Source organism: Xiphophorus hellerii, chromosome 18 (genome assembly GCF_003331165.1).
Source record: "Xiphophorus hellerii strain 12219 chromosome 18, Xiphophorus_hellerii-4.1, whole genome shotgun sequence".
Classification (NCBI taxonomy): domain Eukaryota; kingdom Metazoa; phylum Chordata; class Actinopteri; order Cyprinodontiformes; family Poeciliidae; genus Xiphophorus; species Xiphophorus hellerii.
In genome coordinates, this window is record NC_045689.1 from 29,975,141 (window position 1) to 29,996,893 (window position 21,753).

The window sequence follows — 21,753 nt, forward strand, 5'->3', positions numbered from 1 at the left end:
ATTAACAGCACGCACTGCTCGGCCACCAGAGGGTGCTGTTCTGTGTGCAATAAAGTGGAGGGTTCTAATGCTGTAAGAATCAATGCCACAGGTTCCAAAAAATCTATCAAAAATGGCCACTTTAGCATCTTATTTAAATTAACAATCCAGACAGTTCAGTGTGGAAAAACAAATGAGACTTTTTATGCATACAGGCCGTTAATTGATAACCTAGATTTAAAAAAAAAAAATCTAGAAATCCTACAAAAAAAAAAGTCTATTTCTTCAATGTTTAAGTATTTTATACCCCTTCAAAATGGTTTTGTGTTATTTCTTCAATGAGCTCCACAGGAACTGCAGGATTATTACTCTTGTTCTCTTGCCCCCAATCCTTCCACCACTGAGCATTTCAATTCATGGGAAACTTTTTTTTTTTCTTCATTCTTCTTCTCTCCCCTCCCCGCCTTTCCTCTCACTCCTTCGAGATGTGATCGAATGTTGCCTCTGGTGATTTTACATCATTTTTCTCCGCCTTCCAGCAATCCGATTTCAGCGGCTTGTGTGGGTTGGATCTCCTCCTCTAGCGCCTCACAGTAAAGACCAGCCATGTGACAAAAACACTGGGCTCATTAGAAAGCCAACCTGACAAGAAGGGTTTTATTGTCCTGGGACAAAAAGTCACTTCCACTGAGATGCATCACTTATTAGCAAGAGGCATCATATGAAAATGGCAGATTAGGAAAATATACTTTGCCTTACAAAGGTATTCAATTATGTATGATTATGTAAACTGAATTAAATTATTTTTTTTTTTTACCTCTTAAACTTTTTACTTTTGTCACTTTAAGTGGAAGAAAATTCATAAATGGTTCTCATACATTTTCTTTTACAGATAATCTGAAAATTCTATTTCACATTTCACGAATGTGTTGAATATGTTTTGAATCTTTCCGGGTCATATGTCAAACAGCTTTGCACATGTACGGTTGATGCTTTTGCCCATTCCTCTTTGGAACGTTAAGTCAGTTGGGTGGACATTTTATCTGAACCTTAGATTTCAGATCTTGTCGAGGGTCAAGGGTTTTCAGTTAGGTTTAAGACTCTGAACTTTGACTAAGCCATTTTTTTAGGTTGATTTGATTAAAATGATTTAATACGCATTTAGTAATTTTTGTGTTTTTGTTTCACAGTTTTTGCACTGCCTCCTGCTGTCCTTTGAGCGTTTGGTTTTTTTTTCTTTCTTTTTTGTTAGTCCGCCCAGTTAGGATCATTTTTCTGCTTGTAGTACTTGTGAGGGCGGGCTGACAACTTTTTCATTCATTTTGTTTGTTTTGTTTTTTGTTTATTTTGTGGCACTTCCCTGAACTCTTCTATCCTGTTTGGCGTGATCCCCATGTTGGGTTGACAACGAACGGATAAAGTTAGCGGGGAACCCTTCATGTATTCAACAATAAATATCAATAATTAACTTAATTCCTGTTGTTGATTATTACGCTTTGGCTGGCCCAAGCTATAACACTAGTAATATGGTTTGTCCTCCATCAACAGCATCCCTGAAGCAGCTGGAGAAAAGCTCGTTGTGTTTAAGCTAATGTGCTAATGTTGCCTCTGGGAAGTGATGACTAATAGTCAAATCCCTCGTTCTGGACCAATGAAAACATCCGCCGCCACCTGTTCTAGTTCCGCCCTGGGCAACTGCCCATAAAAAACTGCCACTGCTAATAGTTGTGCTGTTGGGGATTTCCCTACAGGTGAGCTCTGTAGGCAAATGAGGGGGAATTTTTATTTTATTTTATTTTTCCAGAGAAGCACTTTCCTTCTACTGTACTTCTGAATGTCACTAATTTGTGTTGGTCGTCTCGAAAAATCTCCTTTTTTCTTGCATTATGATGTAAACAAATCAAATAGAGGTGTTAAGATGAAGTGAACGTACACAAAAACAAAACGAAATGTGCGGGAAAAAGCAGAGTACAGTGCAGTCCTGTAGGTATATTAGGTATGGCGTGCGTTTTTGAAAGAAGAAAAAATAAATAAAATTATAATAATAGCTACATTACATTGCTTATGATAATAAAAATAACACTCTTAACAATGAAGAGGAAAACAAAATCAGATAATAATAAAGTAATAATATTGCCGATAATAAATCGACCCCGTCTGAAATTCGAACCTTTGCAATCTGAATGCAGGACTCAAAACAAATACAAAAAAAAACCCCCAATCTTATAAAACTTTTTGACACTTAATGTAAGTAGAGGAACATTTTTTAATTCACTAGGATTTTTAACAGCACAGGAAGACACACAAAAAGTTTAGACGAGGAGAGGAAACATCTTCTAACTTCATCTCAAACTCTTCTGGACCAGGATGACCTACATCTTCGGTGCCCACAACTGAATTTGGCCCCTAAACTTGACACGCTTCGACTCATCCTGGAGTTCAGTTTGGAGCCCTCTCTCTCTCTCTCTCTCTCTCTCTCTCTCTCTCTCTCTCTCTCTCTCTCTCTCTCTCTCCACATTCCTCAGCCGGAGAGTTTTGTCCCGACGTCGGGATTTTAGGTCGACACCGATTCACCGCCTCGTTTTTTTTTTTTGTTGCGTTTGAAGGATGTCCAACGTCCGTGGTGTGTTGGCACAACCACCCCATGATGCTTGCGTTACCATGGGAAACGTAGGCAAGCTCGAATTCCTCCACGCATGTTCCCAGAGAGTCGGACTCCTCTCCTCTCTGAGGGGAGGGGCCTGGAAGGTAACCTGCGGTCACGTCTCTCTGGTGAAGCCCCGGAGGGGTCGGAGGGGGGCGGGGGGTGTTCAAGTTCAGATCGGCTTTAACCCTCTGCTCTCCTTCGGTGCAACCCTACACCGGGCGGCTTGTACCTGCTGGCCGCGCACCAGAAACACAATGCCCCCCAGGCTAAAGAGGTTAATCTCGCTGCACTGACTCCTCCCCATGTGGTCACCCTGCGCGTTACGAGTCGCACCACCTCAGCCTGGCTTTAAAAGTGGGAGGGTTGCGCCAGACAGCGCCAGAAGAGGCTCGCCAGGAGAGCTGTCTGCGCTACGCGTGGTGCTGAAAAGTGCCACCCGCCCACCATCATCATGTGGTCAGTCATCTTTGTCCTCCTGTCCTACCTGGACAGAAACGTGGCCAGGGGCGACTTCCCGAGCCGCGCTTCGGACGCAGACAAGGAGAGCAAGGAGATGTTCTCCATGGTCAACGGCACCTTCTGCGCAAAGCTGTCCCCGCTGGGGGGGAACGTTCTCTACCAGGTGTCGGACGGAGCCGAGGTGGTCCGCACCGTGGTGAGCCCCGGCGGGCAGCTGGTGACCTGCTCGGTGGTCGTGAACCGGACGGAGGCGAAGGCGTTCGCGCACGAGTGCAGCCTGGGGCTGGAGGAGCGGAGAGGAACCAGCCGGCGGCCGGAGGAGGAAGAAGAAGAGGAGGAGGAGGAGGAGGCGCGTTTTGCGCGCATGGATGAAGCCAGGCTGGCGTGCCGGGAGTTTGAGGAGAGCAGGGCGCACGGCGGCGGGGAGGATGAGCAGGGGAAGGGTCTGAGGAGATCCAAGAGGGGCTTCACCTACCCGGGGACCCTTTGGTGCGGAGCCGGGAACAATGCGGACAACTACAACCAGCTGGGTAAGAGAGAAGGCGACGCGTTGTCGAAATGAAATGATCGCACGCGCATGTACACGCCTGACTAAGCAGTGACCCCGTGACCTCCTTTCCGTAGGAGACTTTGCAGACACGGACAGCTGCTGCAGGACCCACGACCACTGCCCCCACGTCATCCACGCCTTCTCATCAAACTATGGATACACCAACTTCAAGTGGCACTCCATCTGCCACTGTGACTGCGATGAGGAGTGAGTAACTCTGGAAGCTTAGTTTTTATTGTTGTATTGAATCATTAAACTAAATAATTTGAGCTGTCCCTATAGCATGATGATGTTATTATATCTAATGCACCGTTTAACTCAGGAACCAAAGTGTTAAACTAAGATGACCAGGGTAGAAAGATTCCATGTTTGTTTTAGGGTCACCAGCTGGCCTGGGACAACCAAGAACTTTTGCAAAATCAACTCTGATCTTTATATCACATTATATTGTTATTCCCTTATCAAATCTGGAGTGTTGCTGTGATCCTTTCATGAAGGTTTGAGGAATCCCTGCATCTCTCATGGCGACTATTTCAACTCATTTCTGCTGCTGTGTTAGTTACAGTATATAAGACAAGAAATTTGTAGAAAAAAAATCTATCCATTTAAAGAACAAGGAGAAAACAGACTGTAAAGTAAACCATTTTTACTCAGTGAACTCAGAAGCTTTATGGGTTTCTGTAAAAGAAAATAAAAAAAACGAAAAATAAAGAAGTGCTTGAAATAACCACTTTATACTAAGCAAGTGTTGTGATTGTCAAGGAAAACATGCTCTGTCATTTAGGGAATTTAATTCATTGGTCGCCTCATGTGCGCTGTACTGTATAGCAGGTTTTAAAATCAAAAAGCCGCCAAGCATGGAGGACCAGTTGGATGGTCACTGGTGTTGACCCCATATCAATGAACCACTGCATAAGAATAGAATAGAATAGAATAGAATAGAATAGATAGCATTTATTGTCATTGAACAGAATTCAACGAAATTTCCATTGCAGCTCCCGTGCAAAAGGTCAAATATATACAGTATAAATAAGCAAACACACAATAATAATAATAACAATATATACAACTAAATTAACTAAAGGCACTCAACCATCCAAAGAAGCAGCAGCAGGTCCAATTATGGCAAAGTACAGATAATGTGACAGTGCAAAGTGCAGAACAGTGTGGCTGTGTGGGGGTGGGGGATATGTATGTGTGACTGCGAGGTTATGATATGTGTGGGAGGGGGGGGCGGCAGGGAGTAATGGCTCTGACGGCTGTGGGGAAGAAACTGTTTCTCAGTCTATTTGTTGTAGTCCGTATATTCCTGTACCGCTTGCGTGATGGCAGCCGCACAAACAGTCTGTGGCCCGGGTGGCTGGGATCCATGGCTATGGATCCAGCTCTCTTCTTGACCAGGTCTATGTAAATGGAGTCCAGGATAGCATCCTGACGTAGGTGTTGGGATGCTGCAGATGGGTCAGGGCTGTGTGCAGAGTGATGGAGACAGCATCCTCTGTTGACCGGTTCGCTCTGTAGGCGAACTGAAGGCTGTCCAGGTTTGCGGGGATGAAATCTCTGATGTACCTCAGAAGAATCCTCTCAAAGCACTTCATGATCACCGGGGTCAGAGCGACAGGCCGGTAATCGTTCAGGCTGGTGATGGACCTCTTCTTCGGTACAGGGATGATGGTGGAAGACTTGAGACACTCAGGAACCGTGGCGAGCTGCAGGGACAGATTGAAAATGTCCAGAAACACTCCTGCCAGCTGGTCGGCGCAGGTTTTCAGCGTCTGGCCTGACACCTTATCCGGTCCCGGAGCTTTGTGGGTGTTGATCCTCCTCAAGGTGGACGTCACCTGATGCTTCTGTAGGACGAGGGGCTGGTGCTGCTCTTCCAGTTGGGGTAGATGTACGGCTTCTCTGCTGCCCGCCGTGTCAAAGCGGGCAAAGAAACTGTTTAAGGCCTTTTAAAGTCCTGGCTCAACTGAGACAAAATAAAAAGATTCACTTGTAAATTTAAAGCAGAATCAAGTACAGTAAGAAAAATTAAAGCATTATTTTACATGTAACTTGTAACTTGTCAGATACAAAGATGTGGGCAAAGAGAATCCCTCGTTTTGCCCACATCTTATCCTCTTGTTTTTTTCCCCTTTTGATCGACTCTTTTATTTCTTCCTGCAGGTTGAAAGCTTGCCTGAGACAAGTCAACGACACATCCTCCAGGGTTGTGGGTCAGGCGTTTTTCAACGTCATCGGTGTGCCCTGCTTCGACTTTGCCTACGAGGAGCAGTGCGCTGAGCGGCACTGGTACGGCCTGTAAGTATCACCGCCAACAACTCGCAAGGCTGCAGTTCATCATGAATTCTTTATGGACTTCCTTTCCGTTCGCCTCCTCCGTCCCTCAGGTGCAAGCGATACGACAAGTTCCCCATCGCCGTGCTGAGAGAAGCGGTGCCGTACGACTACGGCGGTGTTGACGTCATAGACGAGCTGACGGTGGCGCCACCCAAGCAGGAGGGATCCAAGCAGAGCGAAGAGGAGGAGCAGCGGGAGAGTCCCACTCAAAGTACGATATCGGAGCCGTCGCTAAGGAACGTCGTCACCGCCGCCGAGGACTTCATCAAGGTGCTCGCCACCGTCTCCACGTCTCAAAGCTCCAACGCAGACTCCGACAAGGAGGAGGCGCAAACCTCGGAGAAGAAGAGGAGGAAGAACGCTGGGGCGAAGAAGAAAGCAAACAGGAAACATAAAAAGAAAGGGAAGGGCAGGAAGAGGAAGCAGAAAACGGAGGCGGCTGTGAAAGCAGAGGAAGGAGCTGCAGGAAGCAAGGCAGAAGACATCTTCTTGTCTTTGAGCAACTTCATCAGCGAGTCCAACAAACGCAACCAGTCAAGGATTAATGCAAACATAGTTGATGACAGGGAATTTGAGCTTAGAAGGACAGACGAGACCTCCAATGACGTCATGAAAGATGAGCCTGCCTCGGGGAAGGAGACGGTTTCCATTACATCATCACCTCTGAAGGCCCGGAAGATGCCGAATGAGTCAGTTGAGGGGATGAAAGAGGAAGTCCCTTTGTCAGAGAACCTGATGACTCTTAGCACGCCACAGAAAGTAAAAAGCAGAGGACAGAAAAAGGGTGGGAGAAAGAGCGGCAAGAAAAATTCACCTCCTTCTTGTGAACACCGTAGATTAAACTCCGTAGACTCTGTTCCAATTATTATTCTGCCAGAACTGGAGCAACGTAGCGCCACTACTACAAGCACTGCCAGTGTTCCTATCGTAGCCCCCAAAGTGCAAAGGAGCAGGTCAAAGGAGAGAGGAGACAAGGAGAAGAGGAAGAAAAGAAAGAAAGTCAGCTCAGACGCTCTGATTGTGCCTTCTGACCCTCGGGATTCCTCTCCAGAGAGTCGGACTGCGTTCCCTCTCACCGGGTCTCCCACCTCTGCACCAGCCCCACGCACGGAGCTGCTGCTTTTACGAACGCCGTTTTACAGACCGGACAGTCAGGTTACGGCTCTCAGCCCCAACTTTTCTGCCTCAAAGAGGCGAAGGTCAAAAGAGAGCGTGCAGAGAAACAGAAGGAGGAAAACTGCCATCCTTCTCTCCAGTCAAAACCTATTTTCCCACAGCGGCCCTGAAAATGCTAACCTTGTTCCCACAACTCCTCAAACCCTGGTAGGTCGGCCGGGTTTCGCGAGCACCCCTGCGCTGCAAGACACAGAAGCTCATGATGAATTGAGGCTCTTGACAACGGCCGCCCCCACAGTGAGTACAAATCTCAACATGCTTCTGAGGAAACGGCAGAAATCCGACCAGGAACAAAACGAGCCAGAGACACTTCCAACTTCGCCAATCAAGGTCAGATCCGAAAGGTCCTGGACGACCACGTCTGCAGCTCCATCCATGAGTCCGCTTCAGTTCTCTATTGAGCGAGCGAGAGCACAGTTCAACAGGAAGAAAAGGAGGAAGGCATTGCAGTTGCGTCGACAGCAATAGGCCCCTGTGTTTCCGACGTAGCTGACGTAGTCTAGAGGTCATGTTTCATTATACTGCTTAAAAGAATGAAATCATGCAATCACTGATTGTACCTCGAGAATGATGTTTTTTCAATATTTTCTCCCGTATGTCAGTAATAAAATTTATAAAATATTCTTTGTGAGTTTGTTTGGAGAAATGGTTTACGTCTGTGATAAAATCCTGTAGAGTTGTATACAGAATTAGCTGCACAAACCAATAAGGCTCTTTGAGAAAATAAGTTTTTGGCTCCGCTTTTAAGCTCCACCCAAAGCTGACCAGTAAAATCAAGACATGTGCTGCAAATCAAAAGTGGGGACACAACGTCATATTGAATTGGATGAGATGTGTCCAGACTTTTACCTGGTAGTGAAAAGTATGTTTAATTTATTGTGTGCCGGTAAAAGAAAAAGAAAAAGAAAAATTACATTTAAAATAAATTATTATATATTTTTTTTCAATTAAAAAAATGCTCCTGCCCCAAAACAGAACTCTGAGGCACACCCTTGGATGTCTTCAGAAGGGTGCAAAATGCAATTGGTCAATAAAAATATTTAAGTTTTTTCTAAAAAAAAAAAAAAAAAAAAAGCAACAAAAAAAACCAAACAACTCAGACAGATATAAATTTGTCCAATATTGCTCGCAGAGGATTTTATTGACAAAAGCTAAAATACTTTAAAAAAAAAAGTATAGTTACCAGCAATTTCTCCAACAGCTAAAGGTTGCTTTCGAGATTTAAAAAGAACTACAGCTGCTTGCTTAAAATTTTAATAAATATTTTTTAGTGTAAATTAATTAAACATAATGCTTATTGGGATGATTTCCATGACAATAAGAAATCATGTAGGATTGTATCACCTGTGTTTCTAAGATAAGCCAAAATAATTTTTTTGCTAGCTAGCTAGCTGCTAGGGACGTTTTATGTTTATTTAAAATAAATAAACATGTTATTTATCTGTCAGAAAAATAATGTGTAGACAATACTCTATCATTCAAGCTTGAGATGTTATAGAAATACAGTAAAATTTTAAATTAATTCATATAATTCAACAACACTACCACATTAGCTAGCACCTAGCAGTCTTGCTAGCTTAATACTTTGTGCGCATTATCCCAGCTGAAAATGTCAAATCATAGAAAAATTGACTGTATAAACTGGAAAGCCGTAACTGTAACCTTCTTAAACTTCTTTCAGATGATTTTGTAATCCTTAATTTTCAAGCTGTAGAACGGACGCCATGGAAACGCCGAGTATGTGCAGTTTGACAAGTTTTCCGGGTGGTGCAGACTTTGATCCACTTGCTGCCTCCACCACAAATTGGATCACATTCTCGTCCACACAGATTAGACCTTCATTACTTTCACTTCTTACATGTTAGGGTTGTAATAGCTGGCACAGAAACCCCCTGGTCAGGTGATTTCCCACATGCTTACATAATGCTTTATATGGAGAAACCTCGACAGGCACAGCAGCCATATTTGACCTCTGTTACCGCGATGTTACGAGGTTTTTCATCGAAGAACTTTATCGGAAAGCAAAGCGGAGTAAAAGTCCACACCAGCACACACATGAGAACAATAAGCAGTGGAGGTGAGGACTGCAGGTGTGTGAAGGCAGCAGAGTTTTATAGCAACTGAACTCAGGAACGAAACAAAACAGACTGGGGACAATAACTGGACAACCTGAGAAAAACAAAGAGGTATTTATGCTGGGAGGGTTGGTTGCTGTGATGGAAGACAGGTGAGTTGATGAGCAGATGAGAGACAGCTGCAGAGAGCTGAGACATGAGGAAATTCACTGGCTAAATCAGGAAACGGCAAACTATCACTAACAACAGACTGAACAGTACACAACACACCAACGGCAAAGTATTCAACAAAGTTAATTACCGTAGTTGGTTTGTTAATTTAGTTTATCTAAATTAAGATGATTTATGATGTTTGGAAAAAAAATAGGAAAATAGAGTGAATACCTCACATTCCTTTTGCTGGAGCATAGGGTTGGTACACAATGCAAATTTGTTAGTGAATATGGAAGAATATTGTTTCATAGTTCAGTGACATATTCAGAGAAACGCTCTGCTGTGAGCTTTATTTTTTGGGAGTTTCAGATCGGGGGCTTCTGGTTGCTACGTTCAGAAAGGACATTAAACTCTCAATATTCAGCTCATATCGCCTGCCAAAATATAGTCTAAACAAAAACAGTTTATGACCTGCAAACCAGATTAAATGTCTTTATATGAAAACACATTTTTCAATTTTCACCGTCCACTTAAGGTGCAAACGTGTTGAGATGGAAATTTATATCATGTTTTCAGTCTTTTCAGCAAAATTTGGCTCGACAGGGGAGAAGATTATCTTCAGAAAGAAAACATGCCTGTACATTGTGTGCAAGTCATCAAATAATTTATATAGTTTTGAACTATATAAAATAATGAAAGAAAAGAGCAAATAAAAGATAAGCAAGGATTGGTCAGTCTTAACTTAAGTATCCTTAAAACATTTTAAGGTTTTTTTTCATATTAAAGGTGATAGTCGCTACATTTGCAACTATTTTTACACTTATATAGCTAGAACCAAAAAAAAAAAAAAAAGATCTCATAAGTACGCACCAAAAATTATGTGTATTTTGACAGCTTTGGAGTGAAAATATATATATTTTTTCTATATATTTAGATTTTAGAACAAAAATAAATTTTACTTTTACAATTGAACCAAATCTCAAGCTGAGGCCAAATGAGTGAGCCGCTCATTAATATGCAAAATGAAGAAAGATAGTCTACTTAAAAATGATAAAGTACATAGAATAAAGTTAAAATACATAAATTTACATTACAAGCCTTGTATCATTGCTGCCCTTTCTCTATGATATTCTAACCTAGCGTTTCTCAACGGGGGCGTTCAGAGGACGGCAGGGGGCGCTGGCGGAACTTTTTACAAAAGGGGGCGCTGGGGCTTTTGGGGCCTTTTGGTCGAAGGTAAACTTTACTTCTTAAATGCACAACAATCATAGTTTATACTTTGATCAACTTGCTAAAACTGTATTGTGTAACATTAAAACATGCTTGGCTGCAGCTGTATTGATAGCAGCTCTCCTCCTCTTCAGTGTCTGTTAGCTTCTCCTGCTACTGGTAGCTTCACCGCATCAGTTCAGCGTCACACCGGCTGATGACGTTGCTGCGACTCACTTGTCTGGTGTCTGACTTTCAAATATTTTATGTTTTATTGAGGATTTTTAGACATATGTTTTGTCAGTGCTGTGATCATGTCAAAGCAGCAACTTATATTAAAACGTGATTTAATGTCCGTCTGCCCGCTTCCATGAAAGGACAACAGAATATCGATCTTATAAACATGTGATTACTAAAATCATGATACCCTCACTGTGTATCCCTCAGAAAAATGAAGCAATGTAAAATTAAAAAAAAAAAAAAAAAACCTTCCATGGGCAAACAGACACTGTTTTCAGATTAAAGGTCAAATAATATTGTTGAATTGCGATGAGTTTGTTGAGACCATATCTAGTACTAAGAAGAAATATGTCTTGTAGACAATAACAGTAACGAACTTATCGCTTATTTATGTTTTTAATTAGATTTGATACATTTATTTCTTCAATATTATTTTACATGTCAGTGTTAATGTCATGAGGCAATTTGACTCATTAGGATTTGATTAAGAAGCAGCTTTGTTCTTTGTAATTTCTGTCCAGTAAAACTATTAATCTATAAATCAATAGTCAGGTCTATATGAAGATATAATCCATTTTTCTGTCTCATATTTGTATGGCATTAAAAGGAACTTTTGTTTTTCCACTGAAAGCTCTGGTTTGCACAGTAAATGTCATGTGGGTGAAATTTTATGGATGATACTCTGATGTCCCATTCTCCTGAAGGCAGCACAGAGCTGCACCACCAGAAACTCACAGAAACACTGAAGAGAAGATTTATGATTAATGCAGTTGCAGTTCTATCCATGTTTTAATGCTCAGTCTTTTGCAAATAGTTCAGAGTTTAAATTGGTATTGTTGTAGATCTTTCATCTGGACATTTTGTGGAATATTTAACAACTAACAATAGAAAATGGCACAGAACAAGAATACTTATTTCCACTTTGATTGGCTGCTGACAGGCTTACCGATTTTAAGTTGAATGTCCATTCATTGCATTTTTCTTAGACGCCTGTAAAGATCATTTCTATTCACATGGCTTTTTTGTTCTCTGGGAAATTATTTTTGACGATAACTCCAGACACAACCATAAAAATCTAAACATCAAGAATAGTGATATATCAATATTAAAATAATATTCAGTGCAAAGTAGCCTACATCTTCTTTGATGCGGGGGCGGTGAGAGACCTGGATAATGGATAAGGGGGGCGCTGGCCCAAAAAAGGTGGAGAAACATACTGCATGAAGTAGAAGAATTCCTAAAACCACCTATTTTTATTGCTTCTATAATTACATTTACGATTTTGCAAGACCGACAGAGGAGGCTCCAGAGCGCCACGTGTGGCTCTGGAGCCGCAGGCTGCAGATCCCTGATCCAGGCTCCTCTGCTCTGTGCCAGCCTACGTCATGCCCTTGGGGCGTTGGACACAATGTTACCTACAGGAATGTCTGGAGTCAAAGGAGAGCGTCTGCAGTGAAAGGCCAGGGCCGAACTCCTTCACCAGGTTCCCTCTGTACACCAATTTATTATTACACACCAAAAACCCAAAGACAGTTCTACTCAAGAGCCTAGTGGAGATAAAAATTGAATTTAAACCACTTTTTTTTTTTAAAGTGATTCATCTAAAATAAATAAAGGAGAAACAGAAAAAAATACTTTTGGAAGACATAATTTAACATACTATTTTAAACTTGTGTCAACTTGAGCATTTTATTCCCTTTACACAAGACCTATCTTTTTGGTGCTGTGTGATATCGTTACTGGTTTATTAAAGCCCAAACAAAGACGTTTCTCTAAACAGTTTGGGAAAAACTACTCGCCTTGACCTTGACCAGTGGTACTACTTGTGATAGTGGTGCTAAAAGAAGCTTTGGAAAGCCAAAGAGTGAGTAAGGGACCTTTAACATAATAGCCCCCGGCCTGCAGAGTCAGAAAGAGACTGAACAAGTTTAGATTTCATGGGAAGTTTAAATAAAAGATCAAACATGTTGGCCTGACAAAGATCAGGACTTCTGGACTGACAGTGTTTGGACAGACGAGTCTAAAACGGAGCACAGATCTGACCTGAACGTTCTCAGGAAGCAGCTTCGGCTTTTCATATTCAACACCTGCTGTCAGCTTACCTTTACCTTGAATTCCTTCATTTGGTGAAGCTAGCATTTCATTTTAAGAAGTATCTTTTCTGTAAGAGAAAACTTTTTCCTATACATTCTGGGAACAGAACATTATGTGGAATGACAAAGTTAAATGATTTTTTAATAGACTTTTTTTTTTTTTTCCCCCCCCTGATGAATCAAATTCTGGCTCTTCTACCAAATTCTATCAAGCAAATATAATTGGAGCAACTTTTACTAAATTTCAAGCTTCCTGTTCCACATATGGCACGAATTAGTGGAGTCACTCTTCGAAACGGCAAAGCAAAGAAACATGCCGAGCAATAAGAAAGCTTAAGACTCGTGTTGTTAGAGGGCCAACAAAAACTCAAGCGACCATTAGAGTAAATTAGAGTTCGGAGTCGAACATGAACTCACCTACAAACTAACTGACCTACTAAGAAAAAAAAAAAAAAACAACTTTGTAAAATTTGAAGAAGCAGCATCTAGTCTTTATAGAGTAAAATATTAACAAATAACAAATATTGGACATTTTTCATTCATTCCCACTAGATGTTTTTTTTTTTAGAAGTAGAAAATGTATTCTAAATGCTTCTGCTTCAAAAATAAAGATTTGCTGTAACTTTGTTATTCCACGTAATTTTCTGTTCCCAGAATGTATCGGGGAAGTTTTCTTTTATTGAAAGAAAAAAAAAAAAGAAAACGAGATGTTTATGTTTGCACGAGCTACGTAGCAGCTGGAGCCCGCAGTTCAAATTGAACAGGCTGAGGAATAAAACTTTGTGTCGCCCCCTGCTGGCGCTACCTCTTCACTACGACTCAGACAGATCCGATTTGGATTTTTCTTTCACATTTTCCATCAATAGATAATAAAAGTAGCCTTTTTTTTTCCGTTATGTTCTCTTACATATGCCAGCTAGATATAAAGTATCTTGAAACCAAAGTCACAAAATGAGTCCTAAGAACACCTGCAAGCACCTGGAGTTGGATTTGAATCTTTGGGCCTGACAAAAGCTAAAATCCATCTGTCTGATGTTTTTGTGACATTTTCATTTTGTGTTTTATGATAAAATCTCAAATTATTTTCATTCCACATCCGATTTTAAATCAATTTTTTTTCCCCCCTCGCTTTCTTTTCTAAATAGAAATGAAAAATGACAGAAAACATTTCAAAATGGGTTTTATTTCAATCATTTCTGCTGCTATTCGTACAACGGAGTATTTCTTGCTTAAGTACAAGAATACAGAAAACAGACAGAATTGAACCAAAACATCTTAAATTACGGGAGAAAAACAAAGTTGATTTGAGAAAGAAAAAAAAAAAGAAGCTTTGTTGATGAAACAGCTGTGGACTACACAAATTAAAACATGTTTCTGTTGAACTAAATTATTTATGAACATTTCTTTCATTAAGGCTACTTGAACACGTTATTGGCTGCAGCTAGCAAAGCAGCCAATCCCAGCAGCTGAATTCAAGAACAAGACGCTGATTGGCAGCGAAGAGCAGAGATAAGAACGGCTGTAGAAGTTAGCTTCTCTGATGGAAATAAACTCATTTCCTCTAGGGGTGCACCGATGTAACATTTACAGACAAAAACAAATTGGTATTGGCCAATATTGGAATGGGTAGGTCAGGCTTTTTAAATGATGGACTGTAACTGGTTAGTCCAGAAAACTGCAGTCGGTGCACCCCCAGTTTCCACTGTGCATATTAAGGTATATTTGCTGTTATATTTGCCAAACTAACTAACCAGTTAGCTTGGTTGTTGAAGTTAGTGTGGTCCATCGTGCTGGACTAGACTTGACTTACTCTTCTCAATCTCTGTGACAAGGAAGCATCTCACCAGTGTTGATTCTCATGCGGACGCTCAAATTACCACAATCAAACTAAAAGCCTTTTCAGCCCTTAGCTGCTGCGTTTCTATCAACATTTGGCTACGTCAAACAAAAGGGTTGCTCTTGGCGTGGACTTTCATGTGGCGCACCAAGTGGTCCCTTCTACTCAGGCCTTTCCCACAGACGCTGCAGGGAAACGGCTTCACGCCCGAGTGGATCGACTCGTGTCGCTTCAGTTGCGACAAGTGACTGAACCGTTTCCCGCAGGTCTTGCAGACGAGCGGACAGTCACTCTTGGTGTGGTGCAAGAAGCAGCGGTGTCGCGTGAAGCGTTTCCTGCATGTTTGGCAGGAATAGAGCTTCTTGGCCGCGCGGACGGCCCTCCGCTTCATGGCGGGCTGCGGCGGGTCTCGCGGTTTGGCCGACTGGGATTTCGTGTGGGACAGCAGGTGGTCCCTTCGACTGAAGGACTTCCCGCACGCGCCGCAGGCAAACGGCTTCTCTCCCGTGTGGACTCTTGCGTGTCTCTTCATGATGGAGGGGTTGCAGAAGCCTTTCCCACACGTGTTGCAGAGGATTCGCTCAGTCTCGGCGCGAGTTGATAAGCCGGCCTGTGCACCGAGCGGTTTTCCGCCGGAGCCTTTGGTTTTCTTGTGGTGGACCAGCTGGCAGTTCTGGCTGAACGACTTCTTGCCAACGCCGCACCTCAACTTGCTTTTGCGCATGTGGGTGCCCACGTGTCGGATCAGTCTGGATCTAAACTGAAAGGTTTTCTCACAAAAGCCACACTGAAAAGTCTGCGTGGCTGCCTCAACCGTAGAGCCCGACACCAGAGGGAGGTCCGTGTTTATATCGTCTGCACGTTCACCTTCGCAATATTCCTCCTTAGGCGCAAACACGGCGAGAGGCTGGATCCGGTTGCCTACGCTGGTTCGAAGAAGACCGGCGCATCGTTCTGACACAGAGCTCTTGCCTTCCTCACAACTAGGAGTCGGCAAGAATCCGTTTGTCTCCTCCTGCGCTTCCAGCTTCCGTTCCTCCTGTTCATCTTTGATTTGTGGAGGTTCTGGCTCCTCCTTGGCTCCAGTGCGGGTCCTGTCCTGGCCAGAGAGCAGCTGGTCAGTGGGAGCGTTCTCCTCCACGCAGAGCCGTCGCCGTGGGAGGACTGTAGCGACAAAAAGACAAAGCAACTGAAAGACGGAGGAGAATCTGGTGGAAAGGAGTAGTTTCCATTTAAGAATCTTGTCAAATGAAGGAAAAATAATCTGATACTTTGCATTTTCAAGACTTTGATTTTGAAAGTCCTTGTCAGGACCACTGGCACCAGTCTGAGCAGGAAACTTTGGCCACATTCTTTAGGAAAAACCAGCCATACTCTGGATAGAGATGCACTGATAGGATATTAATATCTGTATCGGTGCTGATATTGAAGAAAGTCTAGTTTGTGTATCGGTAACAATGTGCCCGATCTATAATGGCAAATCTATTCAGTCTAGCTCTATGCTTCGTGCTCTGATTGACGTCATGCTTTATTATCTATTTGAAGTTCCTAATTGCACTTTCTGAGCCATTTGAAAGAAATGTTGTTACAGTTTATTTTTTACATGTTGTAGGTAGTCAACTATTGTCATCAGATTCAATTTCTAATAACTATAGTAATAATAATAATAATACTAACACCCATGTATATACAGTACAGTATACAGGATACTGTACTGTATATACAGTACAGACCAAAAGTTTGGACACACCTTTTAATTCAATGAGTTTCCTTTATTTTCATGACTATTGACATTGTAGATTCACACTGAAGGCATCAAAACTATGAATAACACATGTGGAAATATGCACTAAACAAAAAAGTGTAAAACAACTGAAAATACCCCTTATATTCTAGTTCCTTCAAAGTAGCAACCTTTTGCTGTGATTACTGCTTTGCACACACTCTGCATTTTCTTGATGAGCTTCAAGAGGTAGTCACCTGAAATGGTTTTCACTTCATAGGTGCCCTGTCAGGTTAATAAGTGGGATTTCTTGCCTTATAAATAGTCATGAAAATAAAGAAAACCCATTGAATTAGAAGGTGTGTCCAAACTTTTGGTCTGTACTGTATATAACAATAAAATTCCGAATATTTAGAATGTGATTGGATAGAACTGGAAATAAAAGAAAAATAGGTCTAAGTTTACATCAGAGTGCAACAAATATCCTCCTATAAGACCTTTTAGTTCAAATATAACAACAGAGACTAACTCTAAATTGTGTTATTTTGTCATTTTCATTTACTTAGATGTTAACCTTTTTTTTTTTTCTAAGTTAAATGTGATTAGAACCAAAATGAATCAAATGCCACTTGCCCCCCTGTGTTAGCTAATCATTCAAATGTTCTGGGGAAAAGTTAGAAACTTATCTGACTGGAAAGAGAATCCAAATACTTAAAAAGAAACTAATAGTCTTGTAATTCTTGCTCATAATCCAGCCAAGGTCAGACTCTGCGTGGTTTTGTGCTGTTGTGGTAGTGAAACTTAGTCTCTGTCCTCACTGTAAACCAATTAAGCCTTTACAAATCTGAAAAACTTTTAAGAACGCGGTTCAATATGGTGGAATCAGACAGTACATAATGTTAAAACATTCTAACTTTAGTCAAGAACTCCAGGAAACTAAAAACTGATAAAAATGATCAAAAAAAAAACTAGTGTCCACTAAAAATATTGAACAGCGTTTTCACAGTAGAAGAGTCATAACGGACTAGTTCGTACTCCCCACCTTCCTCATGACAAGCATGCAGTGTGTGTCTGTGTGTCTCCTCCTCCTGCTCTGCTTCCTCTTCCTCCTGGGCGCTGCAGCAGTCCTCCTCTTCGTGTTTCACCCGTGGTTCCTCGGGGCCCCGGCTGCAGCTCGTCCCCCCGTCACCGGCCAGCTGCCCGGCAGAAACCTCCTCCGCCACGCTGACGTGTTGCTGCGGGAGGCCTGGGAGGAAAAAGACAACGAACGACGACAAAGTTCAAAGGGCAACGACAAAGGAAAAAGTCGGGAGCCTGGAGACGATCAGAACAAAAGTGGGTTTACGTTGTTATCTATATTGAGAAATATCTACCAGTGTGAAGTGTTCTTTGCAAAATTAAAAGTTTATTGAACTTTGAGAGGGCCAACTTGCATTATTTTTGCCATTGTTGTTGGAAGTGAACTCAAAACAACAGTATTATCGTTTGTTGCAATAATTACTGGGGCAATTTATCGTCCAGCGGAATTATTGTGACACACTTAGAAGTTTTAAAACAACATGAAATTTCTAAAAGCAACATTTAAATCTTGATTTTATTTATCCGGGGAGGAAAAAAAAAATAATATCCCAATCACACTTCATTGTGTGACAGCAAGTAATTTCTCCTCTTGTTAAATCACCTGTTTGGATGGATGAGTTCAGTAAATCACTTCAGTAGAACCCAGAACTGGAAACTACCTGAAGCTTTTCCTGCTGCGCTGAATGCAGCTGGAATTGTCCCTGTGCCTCACCTGCTTAGCCTTTACCAAAAATGATTCAAATGTTAAACAAGTGACTCAGACATCTTGTGAAAATAGAAGAATATTTCCTTCTGTGTCTGTCAGAGAAGTGCAGAATGCAGTGAAATGCATCTTAAATGATTGCATCCTGAATCGCATACAGTACAGACCAAAAGTTTGGACACACCTTTCTAATTCAATGGGTTTTCTTTTTTTTCATGACTATTTATAAGGCAAGAAATCCCACTTATTAACCTGACAGGGCAGGTTGACCTATGAAGTGAAAACCATTTCAGGTGACTACCTCTTGAAGCTCATCAAGAAAATGCAGAGTGTGTGCAAAGCAGTAATCACAGCAAAAGGTTGCTACTTTGAAGAAACTAGAATATAAGGGGTATTTTCAGTTGTTTTACACTTTTTTGTTTAGTGCATATTTCCACATGTGTTATTCATAGTTTTGATGCCTTCAGTGTGAATCTACAATGTCAATAGTCATGAAAATAAAGGAAACTCATTGAATTAAAAGGTGTGTCCCAACTTTTGGTCTGTACTGTATGCAATTTGAATACAACGTACTTAATTTAAAAAAAAAGTGCATTCGAGGTATTGAGAAGCAAATAGTTGTTTTAGATAAAGTTGCCACACAGATTCTAGATCAGTTTTTTTTGTCAGCTCCGCCCACCATAAAGCAATTTACTGAATTTTAAAGAAATTTCGTTCTTTTAGTTTCAAATGTCATTTCTGAAGTACATATCGACACACTATAAAAAAACAAAAAACAAACAAACGCCGTCATGGCTCTTATTGTGACTCCGGGAGTAAAAGAAATCATCCTCGCGTCCTAGTCACGGAGACTTTCTTACATATTTTTAAAAAATAACCTCCTTGGGTTAAAAACTTGGTGTCCATACTTAATCTGTGCAGCTTCAACTGCGGTTTCCAGTAGGCATTGAACAGCCTGACCTCTTCCTGATGCCGGATGATGTGCTTTTCAAACTCTGAGAAGATTTCCTTCTCCGCAGCAGCCAGCCTGTCTCTGATGAACTCTCTGAGATCCTGACATGAAGACATTGTTACTACAAAAACTGGAATATACGAGGGGGAGGAAATAACACGGGAGGCCTCTCACGAAACACGTCTCCCACCCAAACAACCATTCAGAAGATGCTGCTTCTTCTTCTGTTGTTTTTAACAGTTCCCTTACTTGTGTTCCCGCACAAGTGAGGGAACAGCGCTTTACCGCCACCTGGTGGTAGAGGTGCGGAGTTCGATCTGGAACTCGAGTTGAAAGAACAACCTGCACAGACTGGCGATCATTTAAACCCCACCGTGCTTTGGCTTTTAGTTCAAGTTGAAGTTATTTTTCCTGTTTCTGCACAACCTTTGATCTTGTCTAGCTATGTTTTATTTGTTCTTCATTGGTTTATTGAAGTTTATATTGTACTATTATTGTTGTACTTTGAGCAGCACTTTGCCCGGCCGCTCTAAATATGTCAGAAATAAACTATAACTCGCTCCGATTTGAGCTTTGACTCGAAGTTAACTTGTATGATCAGTTTCGATGAACAAATAGCAAAATCAAAAAAAAAAAAAAAAAAAAGGTCAATCAAGAGCTTGGAATGCTAAACAAATTCCAGCCAGCTAAAAGTTTTGCATAGTTAAGATTTAAGATATCCCAGTCAGGAAAACAACGAGAATCCACCCTGAATCCGGATGTCTGCCTGGGAAAGTCGCATTTTGTCCATGTCCATATCCAATATGGCTGCCATGCATGATATATGTTGAAATTCTCCTGACTAGACAACTTCTATCAGTTTTTAATCTTATTAAACCACTGACACTCAAGAGGCTGCAAAATATCTGTATCTGAAAAACGGACCGTCACCTGAAACTGGGCTTTGGCGTCATGCTGTTCATGCTCTCCCACTTCAGAGATAAACGGAATGCAGCAAGACTCCATAATGTTAGTTTAACCAACTTTCCTTTTATTCATTTCACTGTTTGGACAGGAAATGGAGAAGGGTATTAGCACGGTAATAAAGTTTGTGAACAAAGGTTGGGGAGTTGGTGACCTCTGACCTGGCCTAATGTTTAGATTAGGCTCCAGAATCATCTGGGAAAACGAGGATAATATTTTAGTTTGTCATTGAAGTTCGCACATAGGCGTTCTCTCCCTGTCAAAGGTTATAAAAAGGTCAAAAAGATTACCACCTTCAGTCCCATGCATTATTCTTCTAGAACAAGAAATCTTAAGCTGTGACGGACTGGCGACCTGTCCAGGGTGACCCCGCCTCTCGCCCGAAATGTCTCGCTGGAGATAGGCACCAGCACCCCTGCCGACCCCGCTAGGGTCAAGGGTGTAAGAAAATGGATGGATGGAAGAATTCTTCAGAGTTTAATAACAAGTACCAATGAATACTAAATTTTTCCGAGTACCACCATGCTGTCAAGACGTTACAATCTGGTAGGGAAGTTGGGACTTTCTACATTTGTTGGGTTTTATCACAAAATGTTGTCCTTCTAACACTAAAACGACTGGTCGCTCGGTACAATAACATGAAAATGTTTCAGATTTTCTAACTTGTATGTAAATAGATACACTCATTTCTCTGATTGGCTGCCAAATTCATCAAGCTGCTCTGCTACTCAAGCTAGCGTAGCAAGTGCAAAAGATGGCACTCCTGTCCAACTAAAACCAGAAGAGTTGAGGCAGCATTCATGCTAATCTACTGTAGCAACAATGAATAGTGAATTTAAAAAAAACATTCCAAAAGTTGATGTTTCTTTACATATTTTTGTAGCATTGTGTGTGGGGTTTGAAAACAGGGTTCCCCTTTTGATATTTTTTTTATTATTGTTTGTTCTCTTATCTAATTTGCTGCTTGTTCTTTTGTAGATCAAAACATGTGTTTGATTTTTGTTTTGTGTGCACTAATTGGTAAATTAATACAAATAATTAAATTTTTAAAAAAAAAGGATATGGGGGGTGAGGGGTCCCCAGCCAGAAGCTGTTGGGGGGGAACCCTAACTCCAGACTCTGAATGTTGTAGATGCGGCCCTGCTCAAACACAGCTGAAGACACAGCAGAAGCTCCTGTCTCGGTATGTCATGAACGTCTGCAGTCAGCCATTCATTACACTCAGTTATGTTGAACTAAAAAAACATCTAAAACATGAAGGTTACGACTCCTGAAGAATGGACTCGCGTTCTGCTGCTCGCGTTCTGCTGCTGGCGTTCTCATTAAAACCAGGAAGATAGAGCACATAACACCAGTTTTAAAGTCCCTCCACTGGCTCCCTGTAGCTCAAAGAATAGACTTTAAAATACTGTTGTTAGTTTATAAATCACTGAACGGCTCAGCACCACAATACATTCATATTCGTATCAACCTTCCAGACCTCTCAGGTCTTCCGGTTCTGGTTCTGCTCTGCATCCCCGGAACCAGAACCAAACGAGGAGAAGCAGCTTTCAGCATCTATGCACCACAAATTT

General features: G+C 41.7%; 2 protein-coding genes across 2 annotated transcripts; one reads left to right on the forward strand and one right to left on the reverse strand.

The window, feature by feature from the left end:
* The first annotated feature begins 2,895 nt into the window (after positions 1–2,895).
* proca1 (protein interacting with cyclin A1) lies at positions 2,896–7,774 on the forward strand. The gene is made up of 4 exons (XM_032546042.1): positions 2,896–3,615; positions 3,710–3,842; positions 5,802–5,936; positions 6,026–7,774. The coding sequence occupies exons 1-4, from the start codon at positions 3,078–3,080 to the stop codon at positions 7,617–7,619; spliced, it is 2,400 nt and encodes a 799-aa protein (XP_032401933.1). The 5' UTR covers positions 2,896–3,077; the 3' UTR covers positions 7,620–7,774.
* A 6,310-nt stretch (positions 7,775–14,084) lies between these two features.
* Positions 14,085–21,475, reverse strand: LOC116708245 (zinc finger protein 3 homolog). Its single transcript, XM_032546098.1, has 3 exons — positions 19,173–21,475; positions 17,524–17,727; positions 14,085–15,922 (listed from the first exon to the last, which is right to left on the reverse strand). Exons 1-3 carry the CDS (start codon positions 19,330–19,332, stop codon positions 14,862–14,864), a joined length of 1,425 nt encoding a protein of 474 aa, XP_032401989.1. The 5' UTR covers positions 19,333–21,475; the 3' UTR covers positions 14,085–14,861.
* Between the last annotated feature and the right edge of the window lie 278 nt (positions 21,476–21,753).